General features: G+C 53.0%; 8 protein-coding genes across 8 annotated transcripts; 4 read left to right on the forward strand and 4 right to left on the reverse strand.

Moving 5' to 3' along the window:
- Positions 1 to 594: 594 nt before the first annotated feature.
- On the forward strand, positions 595 to 1,716 carry AYL99_05813 (hypothetical protein; the record flags this gene model as incomplete). The annotated part of the gene is made up of 1 exon (XM_018837325.1): positions 595 to 1,716. The coding sequence occupies one exon, from the start codon at positions 595 to 597 to the stop codon at positions 1,714 to 1,716; it is 1,122 nt and encodes a 373-aa protein (XP_018694178.1).
- Positions 1,717 to 1,831: 115 nt separating this feature from the next.
- On the reverse strand, positions 1,832 to 2,749 carry AYL99_05814 (hypothetical protein; the record flags this gene model as incomplete). The annotated part of the gene is made up of 1 exon (XM_018837326.1): positions 1,832 to 2,749. One exon carries the CDS (start codon positions 2,747 to 2,749, stop codon positions 1,832 to 1,834), a length of 918 nt encoding a protein of 305 aa, XP_018694179.1.
- A 405-nt stretch (positions 2,750 to 3,154) lies between these two features.
- AYL99_05815 (hypothetical protein) lies at positions 3,155 to 3,868 on the forward strand (the record flags this gene model as incomplete). Its single annotated transcript, XM_018837327.1, has 1 exon — positions 3,155 to 3,868. The coding sequence occupies one exon, from the start codon at positions 3,155 to 3,157 to the stop codon at positions 3,866 to 3,868; it is 714 nt and encodes a 237-aa protein (XP_018694180.1).
- A 2,180-nt stretch (positions 3,869 to 6,048) lies between these two features.
- AYL99_05816 (hypothetical protein) lies at positions 6,049 to 6,590 on the reverse strand (the record flags this gene model as incomplete). The annotated part of the gene is made up of 3 exons (XM_018837328.1): positions 6,049 to 6,307; positions 6,440 to 6,500; positions 6,551 to 6,590. The coding sequence occupies 3 exons, from the start codon at positions 6,588 to 6,590 to the stop codon at positions 6,049 to 6,051; spliced, it is 360 nt and encodes a 119-aa protein (XP_018694181.1).
- Positions 6,591 to 10,049: 3,459 nt separating this feature from the next.
- AYL99_05817 (hypothetical protein) lies at positions 10,050 to 10,742 on the forward strand (the record flags this gene model as incomplete). The annotated part of the gene is made up of 1 exon (XM_018837329.1): positions 10,050 to 10,742. The coding sequence occupies one exon, from the start codon at positions 10,050 to 10,052 to the stop codon at positions 10,740 to 10,742; it is 693 nt and encodes a 230-aa protein (XP_018694182.1).
- Positions 10,743 to 11,922: 1,180 nt separating this feature from the next.
- AYL99_05818 (hypothetical protein) lies at positions 11,923 to 12,861 on the reverse strand (the record flags this gene model as incomplete). Its single annotated transcript, XM_018837330.1, has 1 exon — positions 11,923 to 12,861. The coding sequence occupies one exon, from the start codon at positions 12,859 to 12,861 to the stop codon at positions 11,923 to 11,925; it is 939 nt and encodes a 312-aa protein (XP_018694183.1).
- Positions 12,862 to 13,336: 475 nt separating this feature from the next.
- Positions 13,337 to 13,831, reverse strand: AYL99_05819 (hypothetical protein; the record flags this gene model as incomplete). Its single annotated transcript, XM_018837331.1, has 1 exon — positions 13,337 to 13,831. The coding sequence occupies one exon, from the start codon at positions 13,829 to 13,831 to the stop codon at positions 13,337 to 13,339; it is 495 nt and encodes a 164-aa protein (XP_018694184.1).
- Positions 13,832 to 14,962: 1,131 nt separating this feature from the next.
- On the forward strand, positions 14,963 to 15,916 carry AYL99_05820 (hypothetical protein; the record flags this gene model as incomplete). The annotated part of the gene is made up of 1 exon (XM_018837332.1): positions 14,963 to 15,916. One exon carries the CDS (start codon positions 14,963 to 14,965, stop codon positions 15,914 to 15,916), a length of 954 nt encoding a protein of 317 aa, XP_018694185.1.
- Positions 15,917 to 15,986: the final 70 nt, after the last annotated feature.

Below are 15,986 nucleotides of genomic sequence, written 5' to 3' on the forward strand. Positions count from 1 at the left end.
CTTCGCTGTTCGGTCGTCGGTCTTTGAGGGCGAACGTCCAACTCGGCTGAGGCAGGCGCGGCTTGACAGCCTTGAAGAGCGATTGACCGAGCTGACCGAAAGTCCGAGAAAGGGGACCTTCATTCAGCATCAGCCAATGTGTATCTAATATACGGGGATTCTACACCACGGAGAGTTGTGCATCACGTCTCACGTCTTTTCAGTTGCGTCAACAAATCTCAACATGCTCGAATTCTTGTCTCCCCTTCATGCTTCACACTTGGCTCGACACTTCGTTGTTGCTTGTTTACAGTGGCTGCCCTCAATGGCGTCCCAAAGTCTGAGGTCTGGGTAAGAGCGCAATCAAGAGGCAGGCGCCTCCCATTTGTTTGACTATCTCTTAAGCTCATGTTCTGTCTCTGCAATCCTTCTCTTCTTCACATCGTTTCCGTCCCAACTTTCATTCATTTTCCAGGTATCCACGCTTGTTGGGCTCGTGCCGTCAACTCTTAGCAGCTGTATCCGCTCATTCTGTCGCTATCTCTCCATTCCACCCTCTTCAGACCCTAGGTCTCTCAGTCAACCACACATCTGCTCATCAACCCGGCATTCAAGATGCAGAGCAAACTTGTCTTCCTCTCTGCCATGCTGGCTTTTGGCTCCGCCTCCTTTCTCTCAGAGCAGGAGGGCAAACATCTTGAGGACGGCTTGGAGCTGATTCCCCGGGTCCCAAAGCTCAACAACCAAATCCGCAGTCCTGTTCCGGTCCAGGACATCCTGGCCTATCCCAATCTCCCGGAGGAGCTTCGAAAGAGGGCAGCAAACACAGACCAGGCATGCTTCGCCATCACTGGCGATGCTTGTGAAGATGCAATCAGCTTCCTTTCCTGCACTGCGGATACAGATTCTGGAGAGTGTGTCCTTGGTGCACGGTGTGTCGTCACCTTTGAAGATTGTTCTCCTGAGGTCAAATTGCAGGCTCGCCAGGATGGTGGCGGTTCGCCTTTCGATCCTGAACTCTATCTCCGATCCCCAGACGATGCGGACACTGCCCTTAGCATTGAGCTGATGCAGCCCGCCGTCGCCGGCTCAAATGCAATTGATGAATATCGTCTCGAGGCTCGACAGGATCCCAAGATCAGTGAGGAGATCCAGGCTGCCATGCCGGCTGAAGTCAGGGACGCCATGCTCAACGATCCCGATGCTGCAGAGTCTCTGGCGAAGGAATTCTCTGGCGGTTCGAAGCCGCGGTGGTATGCCCGACTGCCTGCGAGCGTCACCAATTACTATGCCACCATCACACCCCCGCCCACCATGACCGGCTACGCCATCAAAGAGGCAACAACAAATGACCCAGAGAAGCAAAGTCTTGACAACTGGGTGGCCTCCATTCAGGGTTACAAGGATCTCATTGCTTCCGTCTCTCGGGATGCCGCTGCGGAGTCAGATACGGCCAGAAGGTTGTCCAGGGCAGCGTCGGAAAAGTCCAAGTGGGCCAGCGAAGAGAGGGATGGACAATTACAAACCAGCGCGTGGGAGCAATCAAGACTGGCTGGATCTATGTCTCGCCATGCTGCCGCTGAATCAAGCTATGCTGCCTCAGCGTCTCGATCAGCATATGGGAAAAAGGCACAGACAGGACAAGGGAGTGGTGCATTCACCACCGACGTGAGGTTGGCACTAGGTTCAAGCATTTTTGGGGCTGTGGTGTGTCTTGGGTTGGCCTTTGGTCTGTGAACGACTCGATATCAGGGTGTCGTCGCTTCGTGGGGTGTTAGATGGACGTCCAGGCAGGAGGTATTGCGTATTAAAATAGTCCTTAGGCATTATTCTTAGGCAAGAGAAGTCATCATCACCTCCAACCGCCCACTCTTCCCTCATCCCACCGTGCTCGCATTTCTCTTCTCTTTTCCAACGTCGTTGCACCTTCTCTTATCCTCCTCACCCACTCGGTGACCTCCTTTTCGCTTGCCTTGCCGTCGTTGGTGCCTCCATAATGCGCATTGTCAGCAGTCCCACCCTCAAGGAAACTCTCTTGCATAGCCTTTAAGATCGCTTCCTGCTCGTTTATGCTCGAGGCCAACCGCTGATACATCTGTCTCGGGCCCCAAGGTGCCAAAGCATCGTCCATCTCGGTCTGTTTTCTCCGCCACTGCGTCTGCAGACTTGTGTGGTTTAGGAGCAACTGAGCAGTGTCATCACGCAGGGCGCGCAGTTGGCTCTCAATGTGGGCAACTTGCTGGGCGAGCTGAACGTTCTGCTGGATGGCCCTCTCCAAAGGGACGAGTGAAGAGGCATAAGAGGGGTGCTGGGAGGCTAGGCTGGCGACCAGGGAGGGATTATTGAGCAAGGATTGGAGCTCATTGAGAGGTTTATTAGCGACATTTGGTGGAAGCCAGCGTTCGGAGATGGACGGTGGAGGAATAGGTTGGTAGGGCTCCTGGGGTGGTATTGATGAGTGCGCCTGCAGGCCCGGAACAGGGGAGCTTCTTGCATGCTGTTCGATCGGCAGTGGTGGCTGCGGGCGAGGAGAGTCGACTTTGTTGGGCACAGCCGGAGCAGGCCCAGCGGTAACAGGTGCCGACGAAAGAATCGGAGTTGCAGAGCGGCTGGGGTCGGCAGTCTGGGAGAGATGAGATATGGGCTTTGGCGGAGGCGGGGGAGGCGGTGCACCAACGACGCTGGTCGGTGATGTCGGAGGCGGTGGCGAGATTGGCACCATGGGCAGCCCAGTCCCAGTTGGCGACGAGGTATAGAATGACTCCGACATAGCTGAGACAGAAGATTGATTCCCTTAGACGACGTGAGAGCTTCTGAACGAACGCCTCTAAGGGGAATCAAATGCGTAGAGTGAATTATTCAGCCTTGTGAGAGAATTGCGGAGAAGCGCAAGGCTGAGCAAATGAAATTCTTAGCTCAACCTTCCAACTTCTCTTGATCATCTTTTGGTCCCAATTCTATCAGATTCCTCTCAAGCGCATATTACCTGAAATATCCAGGAAATATTCCCATCTGTACGCAGCCATTACCTTGAATTCCATCTCCGCCACCTTTCTGTCGTCGAGTTCGCCCTCAATTTCCGAAGCTCAGCGCTCGCCTCTTGCGCCACTCTCTTGAGCGTGCAACCGCCGCTTGCTGCTCGATCGCCTCAAATATCCACCACTACATTCCAAATATGGACTATCAGAATCGCGCCGGCTCCAAATTCGGGGGCGGCGGTGTCGCCTCCCACTCCGCGACGAACGCCGACCGCCGTGAACGGCTGCGCAAGCTTGCGCTCGAAACCATCGACCTAGACAAAGACCCCTACTTCTTCAAAAACCACGTCGGTTCCTTCGAGTGCAGACTCTGTCTGACGGTGCACCAGAACGATGGCTCGTACCTCGCCCACACGCAGGGTCGGAAACACCAGACGAATCTGGCGCGACGTGCGGCACGGGAACAGAAGGAGATGCAGAAGGACGGCAACCTCACGGGTGCGGGCATGATGGGCGTGCAGGTGCGCAAGAACATGGTCAAGATCGGGCGCCCGGGGTACAAGATCACCAAGATCCGCGATCCCCTCACGCGGCAGGTCGGCCTGCTCTTCCAACTCCTGTACCCGGAGATCACGCCCAACGTGCAGCCGCGCGTCCGGTTCATGAGCGCCTTCGAGCAGAAGGTCGAGGATCCAGACCGGGACTACCAGTACCTGCTGGTGGCGGCCGAGCCGTACGAGACGTGCGGGTTCAAGTTGCAGAGTCGCGAGGTGGACCGGAGGGAAGGGCGGTATTGGACGTGGTGGGATGCGGACGCGAAGGAGTTTTGGTGCCAGGTCCTCTTCAAGACGGAGCGCGACGAGAGGTACTCGAACGTGCCGGGGCTGGCGCCGGCAGCAGGAAAGAAATGAGCGAAGGCACCTTGGGAAAATCTCATGGATTTTGGGACTGGTTTTGTCCGTTGCTTTGCTCTAATCTACGAGAGAGACGCGGAACAGGGGATTCCTCTCGTGGCACCCTGTCGCTATGATACCCAACGGAGTTCAAAGGGATAGAAGCTATCACAATCGAATAAATATTCGACTTGTTCTTCTCCATCCGTTCCTCCCAAGGCCCCCTTCCTTACATTGCCTTGCAGGCTATGTGCGAACCTCTTCTCCGTCCTGTAATCTCTTGGCCGTGGGTATGTTTGTCCCAGATTCCAACTTCCAATGCCAAGCACTAGGTTCGTGTTTCGTTCTCGACTGTCTTCAGAGCGTCCTTTCTAATATCCTCATCGAAGACACCAGCTTCCTTAACTCGCGATCCGGATGCCCTCCTGCCACACGGATCTGTAATGATGACTACTCCGTACAGTGCCTCTCATTGTCTGAACTGTATTGTTCTACTGGTCCTGGATAATTCGTCCCTCTATCACATTCGACCACTGGGACGTCTCGCTAGACTGATGCGGCTGGCCCGTGCACAGTGTACAATACATCAATCAATCCTCTTGTTGCGTCCCGCTATGGATCGCACACCCTCTCTTTCATACGTACGTGTCCGGTTGAGCCAGTCGTTGGCTTGATCCTCGGGAAATAACGAGGCCCTTGTTTGCCGCTTCGTCGCTATACATTGAACTGCTTGATCACCAAGTTATTCCCTGACACTAACCCCGCAGCATTGGCCCACTACTGGTGAAGTTCTCATCCTCGAGGAAGTATGGGCTCACTTGGAAGGTATGGGTCCACAGGCAGCTGATACGCGGCTGTGATTGGTTGAGAGGCTGATATCCACTCGCGCTGAGAATTACTATATTAGGACTAGCGTGGCAGTGCGACTGAAAAACCCGCCGTCTCGAGTTCTGGCAGCCGAGTAGTGTTGTACTGAGAGGACGGCGCTCTATTCGAGACTTTGATTGGTCAGGACTTGCCTGCACGAGGCCGAGTGCACTGCTAGGGCTGCGGTTTCATTTCCTCTTTGTCGACAGATAGCACTCTCAAGTATATCTTCCATTTCTACCTTTCTAGTACCTCTTTCTTGCCTCAGGCTGTGGATCTGGTTCCTGTTCAGTGGCGCCGTCAGAAGCCGTCAGCCAAGCTACCAGGCTGCCAGTATCCTTATGCCTTCCTTCCAATGACATGCGCGGCCGACAGCTGTTGAGACTATGTTTGTTTCTGTGAAGGTGATCACGCGATGATCTTAGACCAGCAAGTCGAGATACATCCCCACAGCTATATTGCTTCAAGCTCGCTCTGGGGTACGGTAAGCTGCCCCAGCGAGTCCTGAGAGACCGCGACAGAAATGCATTTTTGACTGCACTATATGGACCACTATGTCACCGACTCGACATTGAACTCCTTCCTACCACTAAGTCCACTAGGATACATCCTCGAACGTTTGACTGTTGCGATTCCACCCTCCGAAAGCGATTCACGAACGAACCTAATATCCTTCTGTCGCATCAACGAGGTACAAACGCCCTCAGCACATGTGTCACGCCCGGCCAACCTTTCCCTGGAACCGCTATTACGCTTCCTCCAGCGCTATGGATAATCTTCTGTGCGAGACAATCCTCTTGTGGCTGCCATCTAGCTATTAGATTGCAGTCTGTGTCGTTATATCTACCGGTGGCCTCTACGCAGCCCTACACAATTCGTTCAGTCTAGTATCCTGGGGAGTCAATAACTTCAAATACTCGATATTCATCAAAGAGAAGGACTACACTTAACCTAGCGTATACAACTTGGCTACCGAGAGAGGAGGGAGGAAATGACATGCACATTGTGGTTAAAGAGTCTAGGAATATCAATGGGACGCCTTATGTCGGCCTTTCAAGTTCGAGGAACGTGGTAAGCCCAGAGACCAATGAGTAACGAGGATATCTTTGTCTATAGAGAGTAAATGCAGAGACTGGGACTACGCAAACGCTCCCTAAACCAGACCTTGACCCATATAGGCTCGAAAGCCTTTCGGTGGATGAATCCTACAAACAATCAAGCTATGCTTCTCAAGTGACACACCCCGCAGGGTGACACTCTCATTATCTCTATTTGGTCTCTCTGATGATGTCAAAGGGTTTTGCTGCACTTGGGATGTTCTGTGGGCGTTGTCACTGCTTCGGGTCGTTTCCATCAATGATTGGGGACGGCTCGGTGATCTCGGCTGCGTCTCGGAACGCCCAACGCACGCCCTGTGCAACGTCAACCACCTCCGCTATTGATATGTCCGATGGGGATTTTGTTCCTTTGACGAGCTCTGGTGGTGCTCGTCTGTCGGCATGGCCAACTAACGACGCGTTGCCAGTGCCAGTGCCGTAGCCGTTTCTTTTTCCAAGAGTGAGGTTTAAGTTGATCGATGTCGTTTTGACTCTGGGTCCGAGTCCGTTAGCAAAGATCATGCCAAACTTAGTCGTCTTTGCTTGGCTGGAGCTCGTGACAGTAAGAGTCAAAGGCCCACAAGAATCGAAGAGGAACCGCTGGGACAATAGCTGAGGCTCTTACATTCTTCGTCTGGGGGTGAGGATCCATGGGTGAGTGAATTGGCTAAGGTGCTCTTTGGTGTCTGAGGGCAGTCAGAATGTAGATACAAACCCCTGATATGTGTCTCCTCACCTTGTGGGCCCGGGTTGTTTTCATGGGCGTTGGTCGTCATTATGAGCGTCTGTGCAGTCAATTTTGCCGGTAGAAGTCTGTGTGTAGGGCGGCCAATGCTTAAGAGAGGTTCGAAGCAGGCATCCATGTTGTGAATAGGTTGAACTTTTGTTTCGGGGATTTGACTGCCAGAGGTGTAAGTTCGCAGCTGAAGAGCAGGAAGCGTGTGTACGTACAGCTCTGCTGAAGAATGTACGACAAGAGGTCGAAGCCTCCAGCAGCCACATGGCGATTTCGCTGGATTTGAATCAAGGCCTTTGAGAAGCCCATAAGACGAGTGCACTCGTGGCGGCGGTTGCACTATCCACCAGTTCAGACAACCCCCTGAAAGAAAGGGAAGAATAGTGGAGGAAGTCGAACAGAGCAGAACATGCCTCAAATCTGTGGGCCATCGAAAGGTCCAGCTGGACTCCCAGATGGAAGAGCCATTGCAGAGAAGCCCCGAGCGACAGTCCAGGAGTTAAGGTTTTTTACCGGTTGACTTTCCATGCTTCCGATGCCAGGGTCTCTGTCGATTTCTATTTGTGTGATAGTGATGAGCTGCTTGGTACAGTCCCTTGGGGTATTATACTGTGTAGTCATCCACTAGTTGAGAGTCCCCATAGCCGTTAGCGTCTATCCACCAAACAAGTGGAGCCGACGTTGACACGGAGTTGGCAAGCTGCAGGATTTTCCGTCGGTCCGGTCTCTGGTAGAGACCTTCTGTTTCGGCATGCATGGTGGGATTGGCATGAGACAGAAGCACCATCGTCCTTTTCGTCGAGAGGCATTCTATGCCCACCCTGAATGGAGATTCGCATGATCGCCCTACTTCCCCGAGACAAGAAGGCTGATTGGAGAAAGTTCATGCGTTTAAATAGTGCGAAATTAGCGGTGTCCGCCGGCTAACGACATATGACATACTTGCAGCACGGTGGGAAACGAGGATATCCGTTTTATGGAGGTGGGTGGCGCTTAGTGTAGGAAAGCGCTAACTCTAATTCAAGAGTCGACGCCTCACTAGCCCGATGAACCTCTTCTAGACCGCGGAAACGGATCTTCGGCCAGGAATCGACTCGGTTTAGTCTTTGTCAGGAGGGAGCGGGAACCATTTTGCGACTGGGGATATGACTGTGGTGGGAAATTGCTCTGACTTGCTGTGCTTCACTGTTGTTCTGGAGAGTCAACTGCCTCGACTCACCTGCTATCAGCTACTCGGGTCTCAGTGGGTATCTGATATTTTGACCTGGAGCCAACGTGAAGTTTTGTTTGGAAGATAATGTGCCTGAGACGTTGCTGAGCCTCAACAGGACAAGATGGTCAAAGTACGCAATATAGCGAGGACTCGGTAGAATCCAGATACATAGAGAGGGCACATTCCCAACATGGTTACGTTATTGCACTGAGAACTAGCAGAGTATTCCGATAAATATAGGGACTGTACGAAGAGTTGTCACCAAACCCGTGTGGCCACGCTTGAGCCCTCATGATCCGCCGTAGTCGCACCAGCATACGGAGAAGTACATGACCAACATAATTCGTGATTCTCCCTTGCTCACTACAATCTCTGCCTTGCTAGGACGATTCACCCAGCCGCTCCTTTGTTGATTCACAAGATCAGCTATGGAATTAAATTCTCAGGGTCACCCAAAATACACCGAAAGGCTTCACGGCACGAATTCGTCAATCAGCCTGCGTGAGGAATTCGTCCGTTTCCAGCGACCCTCCCTATCCTCCCTTCATTAATTTGCTCTTAGTTGCAGACACCCTCTTTGGGGGATAGGTATTCTGTGCAGTTCGAAAACCATTGAACCATCTTGGCAAGTCCAATCCCATGAGTATCGCCAGCACCTCGACGTGGCCATGTCGTATTGCCTGAACCATCGTCGAACCGGGCGCCTCGCCAAAATATGCTGAGTGGCACGCCCACGAGCTGCAATCGAGACTCATTCGCATATTATGCACTCGCCAGCTCGACATTTTGCCCGATGTGTGTGGGCGCTGTCTGCATTGGTGTTGTCTCTCTGAGGCGGTCGACCTGCATCGGCTGAACGATCTTGGATTGGTTGAGAGCGGCCGGGGAGACGACGAATCAATATTACAGCCTCATTATCAACAGTCCGGCTATCCCTCTTCTGGGGCACAGTGAGAGGCACGGGCGTTGACAAAGAAGACTGCAGCCCAACCTACAATGTGCTTAAAGGAGAGAAGACCTCCTGCGCAAGTGACGCAGCCTGACTTTGTTCTGGCATTAGAGTGCCTCGAGTCTTTTGAGCGTTCACCAGTCTTGCCAGCTTCCTATCTACTAGTATGGAGGCTTTGGGGCTCGCCTTCTCAATTGCCCCCTTGGTAGGAGGGGGGGTGCAAGCAGTCCGCCTCTACCGCGGATGGAAGCGTGGTCCTGATGACCTCGATCGAGCGGCAGCCCGGGTGGAAATGTTACACAATATCCATAAAGCCCTGTCAGTCCTCTACTGCGACCTTCCAGAAGAGCACAAACAGTTTGTTTCGGACCCGGCTCGAAGAATCGTCTTATTGTTTGAGTCGCTGCCCAAAGCAGTCGCCAAGCGCTCCAAGACAAGTCGCTTGCGTTGGGTGACAGGTGATAGAGAAGCATTCGAAAGACTAGTGTCAGAAGTGGAAAAGGATATCTCAATGGCTGAATCTCTTTTGCTGCTACAACGGTAGGAAACTTCATGATTCAAGAGACGAAGAGCTTATACTTTCATGCAGGCTTGGCTCAGCGATGGCGAATGATTCATACCACGATCGGTTACAGTCTTTAGAAACAGTACCAGAATCACAAAGAACGGGAACAACAATCACTGAGACGGAGGAATGGGTTGTCATAGAAGAGGACGTTGCCAGTCTTCCACTTTCTCTCCACTACTGCCAGTATGCTGGGATCTGGATCTATCGGGAGATAAATCGTATTTTCGATCTGCATGGTATCTTGTCGCGGGCTTTCGGCTCAATTACGAACCTCACGGTCGTACCCTCGCGCCATGATACGAATCGTACGATGCAGATTTTGCCCCGACTCCTTCTTTGTTTGGCGCGTGCTGTGCATCGTCTCGTCTGGCAACGCTGGCTAGGAGCTTTACCTGGCCAAGGCCGCCTCTCCAGTTCGCACGAAGTGTCTCTCGAACACGAATTTTTGAGGGCTTCACAGGAGGGGGACGTTGTGAGAATGCAGCAACTTCTAGTTCTGCGAAAGGGGTCTCCGTATGACACCACCGCAAAAGGGATCACACCGTTGTGTCTCGCAATCCAGTATGGTCGACATGACGCTGTCAAGCTACTACTTACTCTAGGTGCTTTCGTGGACCGAGCCTTCGGCGTCAAGCAGACGTCTCCCCTGTGTTGGGCTCTCAAGCACCGACAGCTGGAGATATGCAGGACATTACTGTCCTATGGGGCTTCTTTTGATCATTCCACCACCCACGACTGGTCCCCCCTCTATTATCTGTGGCCGGGGACCATGGCAGAAGGCTTCCGACACCCGCCAGCAGCTGAGTTCATCATCATGTTACGCGCTAGAGGCGAAGAATTTCACGTGCTGCACGAAGGTCGTCTAGACAATCGTGGCTGGGGCCTTATGCACCGCGCGGCGATCTTCGCCGACCCAGCGGACCTGCAACTGCTGATGGACTATGGCGTCGACGCCTTTGAGTCCCTTCTTGAAATTGCCTGGAAGCCACTGCATATTGTGGCCAAGTATGGCAATCACGAAAATTTTTCCATCCTGTTCCGAGCGTACGAAAAAAGATTCGGCTCTGCAGCACTTGAGCTCCCAGATTCCCGGGGCTGGACTCCATTGCATCTGGCGTCTTCGAATGGCCATGTCGAGCTTGTTCGGATCCTGTTGGATCTGGGTGCCGACCGAAAGACTCGAACGAATCCGGTCAACGACAGAAACATGCCGGAGAGCATTCAAGGCAAGAGATGCTCGCCTCAGGAGTTGGCTTGGGCGTTTGGTGAGTCGCGCGGTCAAGCTTTTGATGATGTCGCCGCCACCATTCCCGAAGATGAATGGACTGACGCCCCTGAATATCCGGACCACAATCTCCACGTCAAACCTGCCAGACTTCCTGCGCCGTTGCCGAAAGAGATGGTGAAGAGTATGGTCGCCTTCCTTCGCCGGTGCCGCCTATCTCGCCGAATGCCCAATTAAGACTGAGTGAAGTACAGTAACAGGACCTTTGGAACAGGTTGGCTAGGATATGTTGGTGATGTGGATGGCAAATCGGGAGTCTACCAGGGTTGCTTCGTAGAGATTTCAAATCTTTGAATTGTTTTAACTTGATCTTATGGCATCGCCAGTAATGTTACTCCCAGACAGCCGCCGTTAGCTTTGGCTCTCCGACCTTGTTGCACCTAATGATACCAGGGAGTGTGCTATCGACACCATAGCCACGGCATAGGGTCATATATGAGGTAAAGTCTCCCCTCTGAGCACGGGTGGTCTAGTGGTGTATAGTAGGTGTCAGGAAGAGGTCCACAGCCCCTTGGGGATCGCCCAAAAAGACTAAGAATCCTGTCATTTCATGACAGATCTTGGACCTCTTAGCTTATATGCTTGTCATTCATGACAGTAGGGTAGCGGATTTCTAGGTTCGATTTTCCGAGTCTGGGTAATTTGTGTGGTATCCGATATATAAGACATGATGATAGAGACCTAAAGAAGGGTTAGGAAGAGAAGGCTAGTGAAATCGGACAAAGGATAATATAGTTGGATCAACAACGTGCACCGCCCAGATACCTAGTGCCCAGGAGGTCTTGTCTCAGATAAATCAGCCCTTTCAGCTTTGGCGCGTCGCGCTTAGCGTTACACGCTAACTTCGTTTGGGAGAAAAGTTTGTAAAACTTTTTGATTGGTCAATGCGCGTCAGCGAGCCAATCAGTGCGTTAGCGCCGACCAACCGCAGGCTGATTTATCTGAGACAACAGGAGGTCTACCGCGTTCTTAACTTACCCAATCCAAGCTCCCCGACATTTGGGTGTCGGCACGACACAATTGGTGGACTGAGCCGCGCTAGAAGCTTTATTACGTGATCCTAATACCCAATCCAAACTCGCCGACACTTGAGTGCCGGCACGATATGATTGGTGAGCCATAGCTTAAAAGTTATTGGCGTAACGGAGTCCCAGATCTACGAACGAGTTCTTTATTATTGCCGTAATTCACTCGTGCTGTGTCTCAGTCTGGAGGCCTTAGGGACCTTAGGATGGGAACAACTTCTTGGACTCCGATGAAGGGCGTAGACATCCACTCTCTACCATGCGAAAGATGATCATTGCGTGTCTTGATTACCAACGGTCTACTATAGTATTGTTTTTCCAAATGCAATGCTCTACGCTTCAAAACGCTTGAACCTCCCAAAGAACTCCATCACCAGCGGCGTCGCGTCAAAGTACGTTGGACCGTGTCGCTCCTGGCTGTCATTGTTCAGGGGATACCTTGACGGCCACCCGTGACCGAAGCCTGCAATTTTGTAATGCTCAATCACACTGTGCGCATACTGATCCCCGTACGGGCCGCTACCTTGCATACTCCAAACGATCTTCTCGACCCTGCCATCGTACAAGGAGACACGCTGGCCCTCGAGGTCAACGCACCCGTTCCTCTTCGCCCAACCCTGCAGCCACTCGTAGACGTCGTACGTCGGCCCGTCCGGCGTGGTTCTGCCCTCGTAGTGGACGACCGGGTCTGCGTCGCCGTGGAACTCCAACATGGGCACAGGTAGCCGTGAGGGGTGGGGCGTGCTGAATAGCGGTTCCTTGAGCGCCTCGTCCTGGTAAATGGCGGCGGAAGCCATGGCGAATGCGGCGATGCGCCCGGACGCTCTCCAGTCGCCGGCCAGTAGTGCAGCGAGCCCTCCGCCGTTGCTGAATCCCGCGACGTAGACCCGCGTGGCGTCGACAGTGTAGTCACGCATGACGTGGTCGATCAGGACGTCGATGAACCCAATATCATCCACTTCGTCTCGAGGCGGCGCCTCGGGGTCGCCCGTCCATTGCAAATCCACCCCTTCCGGGTATACGACGATATAATGCAAATTGAACACCGCGTTGGAGAGTTGAGTGTGATACTCGAACTCCTTGGCTGGTTGGCCTTTCCCGTGCAGCGCGACTATCAGCGGACTCGGCACGCCAGACTTGTATGAGTCCGGGACGTGAAGCAGGGCGTGTCGCCGCGGTGGCCGTATAGTGTCGTCCTTGATGTCGTACGGGATCGACCTGTGACTCTCTGATGGTGCAGGGGGAGAGACTCCTCCGGTAGCCGGGGTCATCCTAAAGACTGGAATGGAGACGAGTTCTTTGCACGAGTTCAGGCTTAGGAGAGTTGATAACAGTTATGTATATCGAGGAATGCCCAGAAACTGGGGCTTGTGTGACGTCAGAGGAGTGCCAAATACAGCGTATGTCGTGTCTTTGTCCTACTGCAATGCCCTCAAGATATGGTGAGACGGTAAGATATCAAGTCAATGGCATGGAACAGAATAGGTGAGTGTATTCTGGTCCAACCATGCATATAGCGCAGTTGCAACGAAAGATGCCCAGTGACCTTGTTTTAGAATCGAGGTGTTGCGAATAAATGCTTGTCTGTTCCAGAAGCACAGTATTCTAGCACCCTCCATGTGAATGCTATCTCTCCCGCCTTGTGCGCCTTCGCCATGCAAGTAAAAGTAGAGTAAGGTCCATATCTCCATGTTCATGAGGCATTCCCGCACGTCGCTTCGTTATCAGCTTCGTACCTCATGACCGTCATCGAGATCCCTGCGCCTTGCCCTGCAACATGACATCTCCAAACTCCTTGAGACTGAAGTCCCGATCTACAATGTTTTCCCACGCGCGCTGCCTCTCTTCCTGGGCCTTCTTGCTGCGCCACGCCCTCTCAGGCTTGCCCCGGCCGTCTCGATCGTCGGGTGTCGCTGTCGCCTGGCCTTGTGCTTCCGCTTCAGATTTTCCGGCCATGGCAGCGACCCTGGCTGAGGTGCGCGTCGCCGTGCCGTTGGCCATTGCTTGTGACGTGGGTTGCTGGAGGTCTTCGCTTTGGCTTTGCCTCTGCGATCGCGGTGGGGAGAGTTCGCCGGGTGCGGCTGCGTTGAGGTGGTCGTTCGCCGGAGTGTGAGGGCGGTTGCTCTGAGAGAGGCCTCCGTAGTTGTCGTTGTTCAAGTCTGCTGGGGAGAGGTTGTCCTCTTCGAACCCTTCGTCGGGGTCTTGGTGCGCGGACGGTGAAGAGGAGGTGGATGTGGTCATTGTTTCGTCCACGTCCATCATCACTAAGCACAGTCCACAAATTCAGTCCACAGATTCGCTAGGGACGTGAGATGATGATCAAGGTCTTTCACTGGAACTCACTCCTGCGTCTTCAACTTTTGCTTTGGGATTGTGATTTGAAAGTGGCGCTCGTTTCCTCGTGGTCACTGAAATGAGCTCTACGTTTATGCTTATGCGGAGTAGATCTGTTAGTTAGTGCCTGGAGATGGGGTGTGCCGCTCGGAAATCCTGCTAATTTGGGAAGTGGGAACCTGACTTCTTTTCGGGTTCTCGTCTTGTGCACCATCTCCAGTTTAACATAGGTATATTCCTTGGGTTATGAAGTGGAACCCTGTTTACTCCAGGAACTGCTATCGAGACTACCTACCAGTGCTGCAAAGTCCAGAAACCGAGATGAGAGGGGGTTGTCATATTGGGGCTTGACTTTCGCCGTAGCTTGCAATTGCACGAACTTTGAATGAAACTTCTTTTTGTATCCTATGACGGAGGCTCAATGAATGGCGAGACAGTGGTTGACCTGCGCTGGGACCAAGCGTTAGAATGCTCCCTATAAGGTAGTTCGGCCCCTGAAGCCGTTCCAGATGGGCTGAACCGGAACTCGAATTCCAATGTGGAGATCATCATAGCCAGGGCCCACCAAAGTAGACGAAAGCAGCATTGATAACACCAGCAAAAGACGGGTTGATTGCCCTTGTGGCTGACGACCTAGTGTCGTATGGGAATCCTTTACAGTGATTAAAGACACCATGTATAACCCTGGACACTACCTAGGTTCTCGTTGCCTTCGTGATCCTTATTGTTGCTTCTTTACAGGGTGAGTTTTCGCAGCCAGATCCACACATTTCGTATAAAAGTCACAGTGCGTCATCCATTCTACATTCAACTCATATCCCAATAGCACATTACTTCACTTACAGGCGTCGACAGGACGCTACCTTTCATACTATCACGACGGGACCTCACAGGGTTAAAGCAGCGCCAAGTTGGCTCGTTCCTCCTCGTGGCAGGCTCCACCATCTGTACTTACCGCCAATCATATTTTATGCTTCACTTCCCCCACGCGGTTGTCATTCTCATAACATCAGCAGCTCAGCTTCCCTAGGCACCACAATGAGTGACCCTCACAGTATGTCTAGCGGCAAGGGCCCTTCTGTGCGCTTCAGGCAGGGTGTGCTGGGCTTTTCTTCAGCCGGACAGCTGCAGACACGTCCACCGGTAACCCCAAAGGCCCATGACAGAGACCAACTGGTGAAAGTTGCCAAAGAAACAGTCTCAGTCCTCCCCGGTCTCCTCCTCACGCGGCCGGACGCAAAACCAGACGGCTACCTCTATGAAAAAGAGGCGGCACTGCCCCTCGATCAGACCTTCTGTCCAAACCTGCCCAAGACCAAGATCCGCGTCATCAGCAGCGACACCATCGACGCCGCCCTTCAACTCGGCCACACTCCACACCAGAAACCGGTCTGTATCTTAAACATGGCCAATGCGATTCGCGCCGGTGGAGGATTCAGAAAGGGTGCCCTCGCCCAAGAAGAAGCCCTCTGCTACCGCACATCTCTGTCCTTCACTCTCAAATTGCGCTTCTATCCGATACCAGACAAAGCCGCCATCTACTCCCCTGCTGTCCTCGTGATCAGAGACAGTCTGACAAACGGTCATCAACTTCTCGACTGCCAAGACCCCCGTAAGTTACCGGTCATCAGTGTCGTCAGCGCAGCGGCCGTCTTCCAACCCAGTCTGGGGTCCAACCCAGCGCAGCCTAACCAGGACGCAAGCAAGTTCTACGCCAGGCGAGAAGATCGCGAGATGATGAGAGACAAAATGCGTGTTATCCTGCGGACCGCCATCAGGAACAGACATCGCAAGATCGTGCTCGGTGCCTTCGGCTGCGGAGCGTTCCAGAACCCACCGAAGGAAGTGGCTCGCCTCTGGTCCGAGGTGTTTCGCGAAATAGAGTTCTCGAGTGGTTGGTGGGAGGATGTCGTCTTTGCTGTGCTCCGCCAAGGCTCGTCCGACAGCAACTTCAAGTGGTTCTCGCAGGAGTTGGACGGAGTTCTGGTCTGAAATGACGGTGGACGATAGAGGGGAAAATTGGATGTCTATGATCAAGCGGAATACTCAAAGAAACCTAGAT

Source organism: Fonsecaea erecta (assembly GCF_001651985.1).
Source record: "Fonsecaea erecta strain CBS 125763 chromosome Unknown Scaff4, whole genome shotgun sequence".
In the NCBI taxonomy this organism is placed as follows: domain Eukaryota; kingdom Fungi; phylum Ascomycota; class Eurotiomycetes; order Chaetothyriales; family Herpotrichiellaceae; genus Fonsecaea; species Fonsecaea erecta.